Source organism: Lissotriton vulgaris, chromosome 4_1 (assembly GCF_964263255.1).
Source record: "Lissotriton vulgaris chromosome 4_1, aLisVul1.2, whole genome shotgun sequence".
Classification (NCBI taxonomy): domain Eukaryota; kingdom Metazoa; phylum Chordata; class Amphibia; order Caudata; family Salamandridae; genus Lissotriton; species Lissotriton vulgaris.
Genome location: NC_141691.1, coordinates 1,043,228,629 through 1,043,236,681, shown reverse-complemented (window position 1 = coordinate 1,043,236,681; position 8,053 = coordinate 1,043,228,629). Strand labels below are relative to the sequence as shown.

Here is an 8,053-nt window from a genome sequence, read left to right as displayed (position 1 = left end):
TGGAAACAGTGATCGAAACTGAAAGGGTTAGCGAGAGGCCCTGGAAATAAGGTGGATAAAAAGGAAACGAATCGAGGCGGTATAAAAAACAAAGAACCAGGGAAGCAGCGAAAAGGGGAAACTAAAGAGGGTGAGAAGGATACATAGGGGCGAAAGAAAGGAAGAGGTGGAGAGAGCTATATAGTATAGTGAAAGGGAGAGCAAGAGGGAGGAAGGAAAAGAGTGGAGAGCGGTAGCGAGAAAGAGGAAAAAGATGGAGAAATGGGGACAGATATAGAGAAAGAAAGAGATATAGAAATGGAAAATGAGAAACTAGGACAGAGTAAGAGAGAGGAAACGAAAGAGAGAGTGTGAGGGTGTGTGTCAAAAGAGGAAGAGAGAAGGAGAAAGAACAACTAGAGGGGGGAGGCTGAGAAGGAGAGAGATACCTTAAAGGGAGAGAAAGGCAGAGTGTGATAAGAGGGAGGGGAGAGAAACAGCCCGAGTAACGACATCCGGGAGACACCTCGCAGGTGCAGCACTCCGCGTCGAGCACACATGGGAGCACTTAAATGATGAGAAAGGAAAGGACCGAGCAGACACCGCTGAGATCACTGCCAGGAAGGCTGGGTCTGCAGACTGCTTCAAGACTCTGGGCAATAATTAAAACTGAAGGCAGAGAAGCAAGGCACCGTGTCTGTGCCCCCCTCTCTCTCTCCTGCAGACACTTGGCGAGTACATAAAATAGCCTTGCGCATTATTCAGGAGTCTGATTGGAGAAGACAAGCCAAAAATCCCCTAGCGGCCGGTGTGATGGTGACAAAAGGGTGAGTCCGTCGCCGGACGCTCTGTGGCGGCCGGGTATGCATTCACACCTTGGCAAGTCTTCGCGGCTCTGGCAGCACCTCCGGGGATCGTCACCGGGGCGCAATGCTCCACTGACCGGCGGCTTCGCGCCCCTTGCTCCGTCTGCATGATGGAGAAACAGCACCGGGGCTGAACCAAAACAAGCAATACATAAGAGGAAGGCTGCTGCTTCTGTTTCGGATTTGGAAGTGTGCTGGATTTTTGCACCTGTGAGGGAGCGGGAAGGTGGAAAAGTGGCAGGAAGAAGCCCGAAGCAGCCCCGGGGCACCGCCGTTCTCCATGTGGCAGGAAGCGATGAGGAGGCGCCGCTATCTGCTGGACCGGACGGAGAATGGCCCCGGCGGCCGGAGCCGGCAGCAGAAGTCCAGGGACTGGCTCTACGAGTCCTACTACTGCATGAGCCAGCAGCACCCGCTCATCGTCTTTCTGCTGCTCATCGTCATGGGCGCCTGCCTGGCACTGCTCGCGGTCTTTTTTGCTTCGGGGCTGGTAAGAACTCCGGATATTTCCCTGTCTTGGTGGGTGGGGGGGTGAACGGTTGAAGCCGGGAGTGCCCAGGCGGCTTTTCGTGCCAGGGTTCATTGGCACCCTTGATATTTAGTGGGCACTCCCATTCTGGGGATCTGGTTGTAATGTGATCTAATTGGACCCAGATCCCAACACTGTACACGAAGGTCGTCCCACAACACTCACTCACAGGGAGGTTCTTTTGTTAACAGCTTTGATATCAATTTGTATTTTTATCCTAAAGTGTCATGGTTTTAAGTAATCGAACAATACATTCTAATAATCACAATAGTTGATGTTTCCAAATAACTGACTGTCACTTACCCATCCTTTAAAGAATTGTGAAGGGGCACAGGAGTTTCCTCCCCGCCGGGAGGCGAAATAAAGTAACAGAGCAGACCCCAAACAACTGTCAAGAGAGGGGCTCCCCACACCAGGAGGGAACTTGGAGCCTTGCTTTTGCTATTTTTTTTGTAAGGGTTCGAGGACTGGGTTGCACTTGAGAAAATCTATAAAAACCTAAGACACACCCATCAACTACCCCTGAACCGTTGCCCCACCAATTGCGGTGGCAAAAAGAGCTGCACGTGCCTCTGACACAAGCATAGCCTGAGAAAGCCTCACTGCTCCGGGCTGGGGGAGCTGTCCAGTGCTGAAGCAGCGGCCCGCAGGCGACACACTGCAGCTGTTGCTTCTGGCGTCCGCTCAAGGCGCGCCCTCGGCCAACACTCAGCCCGCCTCTTACTGCTAACGCATAGCTATCCTTTCAACTTTTTTTTTATTGCAGGCAGCACAGTGTGCTGAGGGCACTGTGTTTTTTATACCGCACTCTGAGTTCACAGAGCCACCCTACCTTCTTCGCAAGTGTACTTTCCCACGTGTTGGACCCAGGGCACCAGTTGAGCGCTCGTGGTGAAACGAGCTTCTATTTATTTCACCTCTCCACTACCCCACGCCTCCCCCCCCCCCACCCTACAGTCGCAAAATCTGGCCACGCCTCTTTATGCCCATGTGTAACTACGCGAGCAGCACAGGGGCAGACGCGGCGCCGCATCACAAAAAAAACGTGCACTTCATTATCATTAAAAGCAAATAGATTCGTACCACCGAGAACACCGCCAATGTGTCAGCCCCCATCCGAGGAAGGACTCGCACTTACTTAAAACGGGGTGTATTTCCTCCCTGTCATTGTTGACTGTTTCGCTGTCAAACAACAGGCACCGTGTGCGAAGCCCTGCACAGCGCAGTGCCTCCGAGAAAGGCTCGTGCTGTAGAGAGCTGCATCATTCGTATTCCACCCAGGCTTTCGCTGATAACTCAGTGACCCAGATAATAATACTGGATTGTGGCAAATGATGTTAACTTTCTGCTGTTTCAAATCTACCGTTGAACGACGCGGCAGTTCACGACTGGCTAACACAGAGCAGGCGCGCGCAGGACGTCTTAGAACAAGAAACGTGTACGACTGCTCCCAGTTTGGGTTCTAATAGGCGCTTGATTTGCCCCGGTGGCTCCAGTTGGTAGGCATCTTACTTATTTTTAGGACCGGGGCGTAGTTTACATCATAAGCAAAGATAGAGAACGGGGGAAAACGAGGAGGGAGAGAAAGATAGAAAGCATATTGAAAAAGAGAAATCGAGGTGAAAATGAACTTGTAGTAGTGAAAGAGTTGTGAGGTGGGTCAAGATTAGTCAACCTGGGGCTCCTAAGAACAACATTGTCTTCCTTCCCTTTTTTTTAAACCAATTAGGCACTAATTTTTGCTATGAAAAATATTTCACTCCTCTCTTCATCCATTGGCTAATTACGTAAAGTGGTGAGAGTAGCGACAATAGAGACTTTAATATATCTTTTATTGGTAGATGTGGCATCTACAAATGTAAGTTTTGTTCCGTATTGTGTGCTATGAAGACGAGTCATACACAAGTTTGTTTACACATGTTTAAGCAGACATGCATCTTTCCAAGATGTAATACTGACCAACCTGCCGTCCAGTTGCTACGTGAGTGCACGTCGTACATACACGTGTGAACGGACACCTGAGGTGCACGCCCCCACCATGCAGCGTTGTCCAAAGAATAAACATTACGACATGACTTGGTAAAATGTGATATTATTCCTCACAGAGCAAGGACTCCACCCACCAATCAAAAGGCAAGAAGACAGACAGGAAGGGCCCGATTCACAGAATGAACTTACTACTTTTGGCATTCACAGAATGCACTTACTACTTTTGGTATTCACAGAATGAACTTACTCATTTCGGTATTCACAGAAGTTAGGACTACTAACTTTAGGACTCCTAAATGCCTTCTGTGAATACCGAAAGTCTTAAAATTAGGATTTTTCTCTATTTAGTAGTAGTAAAGTTAGGACTCCTAACTTTAGGATGCCTAAATGCCTTCTGTGAATACCGAAAGTCTTAAAATTAGGATTTTTCTCTATTTAGTAGTAGTAAAGTTAGGACTACTAACTTTAGGACGCCTAAATGCCTTCTGTGAATACCGAAAGTCTCAAAATTACGATTTTTCTCAATTTAGTAGTAGTAAAGTTAGGACTACTAACTTTAGGATGCCTAAATGCCTTCTGTGAATACCGAAAGTCTTAAAATTACGATTTTTCTCAATTTAGTAGTAGTAAAGTTAGTAGTCCTAACTTTACTACTACTAAATAGAGAAAAATCCTAATTTTAAGACTTTCGGTATTCACAGAAGGCATTTAGGCATCCTAAAGTTAGGAGTCCTAACTTTACTACTACTAAATTGAGAAAAATCCTAATTTTAAGACTTTCGGTATTCACAGAATGCATTTAGGAGTCCTAAAGTTAGTAGTCCTAACTTCTGTGAATACCGAAATGAGTAAGTTCATTCTGTGAATACCAAAAGTAGTAAGTGCATTCTGTGAATGCCAAAAGTAGTAAGTTCATTCTGTGAATCGGGCCCGAATACTTTAAGGGAGATACAAAGGTGGACATGGTCTCTAAAATGGAAGTGGCCAAAGATGCGTAACCACAAATCCTATTCTACATGCGTGACCTTTGAAAGTAAGAAAAGGGCTTAAAACTATGGGTATGTGAAATTCAAATACTATGCTTTAGTAAAATATTGGGAAATTATGGGACAAGTACACATATTTACATAATATACAAATCCATCAATACTAGTACCATATTTTAGCACAAAATGTATCCTTCTGTCAATTTTTGAGTACGTACATGCCCTCACCCCTTACTTTTTTGTCGAAAGGCTGAATGGCCCGCATGTTTGCGGCTTTCAAAAAATGTATTATAAAAGTGGACAGGCTGCTGTCAGACAAAGGTTTAGATGCAGCAGTGTGAGGGATGTATGAACAATGGCTCCAGACGGACGCCTTTCAATGTTTTCAGTATCACCGTTGCATTTTGTAGTGGCTTTGCAAAGTTACTCCTGCACTTTATAATAGGTGTCATGGAAGCGCCATTACAGGATATGATGTGGAAAAAAAAGGACCAAGGGAATATGAGGAGATACTATGAGGAAAATGTTATGGTCTGACACTGCTTAATATCATCTTTTGCATTTTACAGATAACTTTGCACTAATTGGAAAAAGTGGGCAGGTCATAGTCAGAAAAGATTCCAATTGCAGATGTTGCAGTATGAGGGAGATTGAGCAAATGTTTTTTAGCTTGATGTCTTTTTTTCTATTTTAGCACTATTTTACATGTGGTTTTATGAATGAGGCAGTGCAAGACAATAGGTAACAATGTGGAACAAGAGTATATGGAACCATTCTGCTGTTCTTGAATGAGTGTACCCTTTTATTGTGTCTCTTTTATGCTACCCACGAACTTTTAACATACCTTGTACTGTCGCATTTGCATTATATATCTGGTTTTATGGAAGAGGTAGTGCAAGAGAAGATGGGTTACAATGTGAAACAAGAGGTTACGGGGTGATGCTGCTCCCCTAAAAGAGGTATTGTTTTATATGTCCATGAATCTTTCTAATCTATTGTTTTGGAATGTGTAAATGTATGGTCTTAGTTAAACATAAACGAGTCAATGGACACAAGTATGCATTTCACACTAAAATAATAACGTGAAAAACACCATTGCTGTGAACAGCCATTCGCATTCTACTTGTTAGTATTGTTACTATGCTTCGGCAATCAAATTTTATCATGAATGTTGACATAATTATGCGAGGTGGCATAATGGCATAATCACAGGACTTTTACGTAATAAGAATAACATAAAATTCCTTAAAGTATGAAAATTACTTAGAAATAATGTAATTTTTATCAAGGACTATCTAAAACTTGTAAACAAAAATCCTGTTGTTCACAAAATATGCCACCTGACCAGTATTTGGGTACCTAACTTGGAATGCTCTGTTACTACATGCAGACATGTCACACCACTACCAACATAAATACTTAAACACATTCAGACCTATTGGCTGTGCTAATGCTTGTTAGCTTTATCAGATAAGTGGCGAGCAACGATTTGTTGTGAATAATTACAATTTAAAATGTTTTAGTTCTGAAATGCAAGACTGTGTATTACAGATGCTCCACTGACAGGCAGTGCGAGAAACTAGCACTGCCTTTGGCATCACTTTCAGAGCACTCAGTCGAGTCCAGTCATAAACACACACCTGCAACCTGAACGTAAACACCTAGAGGCGACTCAGCTCAAAGTATGCACTTATATAAGAGCCATATGTTGCATGAACAAAAACTGTAGAAACACCACATTTGGAAAAAAATGCAAGTACTCTTAGAAAATGCAAGTTGCAGTAAAAAGTGAAATGTAAGTATGGATTACAACCTTAAGAGTTTTAACAATCATAGTTGATAAATCAATCTGTGTTTCCATCATAAGTTAAAGACATACATGTAGAGTCCCACAGGGACCCGGTTCAGTTGCCAATTTTCAGATCCAGCCGCCCTACTTAGAGTCCTGCAGGCAGAGATAAGATAGCTGCGTGTGTTGATGTTTTTCAGTGGCTTCTTCTAGCCCGTGGAAGCAGCCAACCTCAGATGCTAAGGTGATACATTTGGCCTAGTTAGGGTATCCACCTGTTCTTCTACTCACAATCAGCTGGTTTATTTCAGGCTAGCATGGCACAGAATACTTAACTTGTGTACAAATATTTCATCACTGTATGTTCCTAAATATGACTATATTTTAATAACAAATTGTCTGAAACAGATCAGTTGCATATAATTTGATCAATCTCTGTTTCTCTCAGAATAGTAATAAACAGATCAAACTACTTTGCCATTTTCCGTCATTGACAATAAAAATCACCCTTTTCATTAGAAAGTATATTTGAATTACATTAAATAATTAAACACTAAATTCACGCCACTTACAGTTTGACAACGGATGTGTGGAAAGTTTGACAACTGATGTGTGGAAACAAAATACATACTTTTCGCCTTCACCCGCCAAATGGGCCCCTCCTCAATGTGCTATTGCATTCTTTACCTCGCATTTCCTTACAAGTGGAATCAAACTTAAAACTAAACACGTTTCTGCCATTCATACCGGCAAATAGCTCTCCATTCTATGGAATAAGGTCATGTCAAAACTTAATACAACAAAGCACACTTCTAAGGCTTTCCTCCTTGCGACCTTTAAGCACACATTCCATTCCAGGTCAGCAAAGTGCAACTATTCTAAGGGATGAGCCTTAAATTTTACAGCCAATTTTCTAAAAGCAGCAAACAGCAGATAAATATTAAAAATCAATTTCTAAAGATAGTGGCGTCTGCCACATATAATGGGTGTTGGGGCTGGTGGAGGTAATGCAGGAGGAGGAGTGCGCGGGTGGGCTGTTCGAAATAATTGATTAAAGCAAAAATGTACCTTTAGCTGCCGGGCACTTCCAGCGTCGCGTAACGCTGCCTCTCCTCTTCTCTCATAGGGTTCCAGCAACCTCTAGGACAGATTTCCATCCAATCCACGTGCCGCAGAGCAGTGCGAGAATTGGCCTGAGCCGGCTAGAAAGATGCTCTGCTCAGACTAGGGAGTCTGTGGGGGTTTCTCCAGCCGGCTGCATTGAGCAGCTGGGCTGGAGAAACGTAAGTGCGCATGTGTGTTTTGGTCGGTCTTAGACGGCCAGCCAAACCCACATGAGCACTTAGGAAGTACAGTTAGCACTCCTCCTCCCCTCCCATGCCTCAGACCGCCCCTCCCTACAGCGCTGGCTAAGAGGCAGCAAATGAAAAATAAAACTATGCAAGTGCATTGTTTTATTTTACATTTGCTGGCTCTGAGTCAGGAAGTGGGACCACACTCCTCCGCCACTGCAGAGTAGCCGTCGCTGTGCAATGACATCCTCTCTATAGATGAGAAGTATAAAACCATTTCATGGTTGCAAACCCTGTAATTCACAACATCAGTAGGTTTGTGACAGCAAAATGTTTATTTGGTATGTATTAAACAGAGACGGTTCTCCATTAGGGCTGTGGGGTTGTAACCCTCTGAAATTCCTACTCATTTAAATAACAAAATATTAAATAGATCGATTTATCTAGAGATACGAACGTATCTCTAAGTAAATCAATGTATTTAAGTCTGGGCTGGTCTGTGTGTTCCAGGCTTCTGCCCGCCTTGCTCTGAAGCAGGAGACGGAAGCCAGGCAGTAAATCAACTTTAGGAAATGTAGTGCAAGACGCAGGGCTTTTTGTTTTATAGCCCTTCAATGCCATCA

At 43.8% G+C, this 8,053-nt stretch overlaps 1 protein-coding gene across 1 annotated transcript in view; it reads left to right on the top strand.

The window, feature by feature from the left end:
- The first annotated feature begins 574 nt into the window (after window positions 1-574).
- ADCY2 (adenylate cyclase 2) overlaps window positions 575-8,053 on the top strand; it is a 3,890,318-nt gene continuing 3,882,839 nt past the window's right edge. The window contains exon 1 of the mRNA XM_086965279.1: window positions 575-1,335. Within this exon, the coding sequence (XP_086821405.1) occupies window positions 1,126-1,335 (210 nt within the window). The 5' untranslated portion in view covers window positions 575-1,125. The remainder of the gene's footprint in view (window positions 1,336-8,053) is intronic.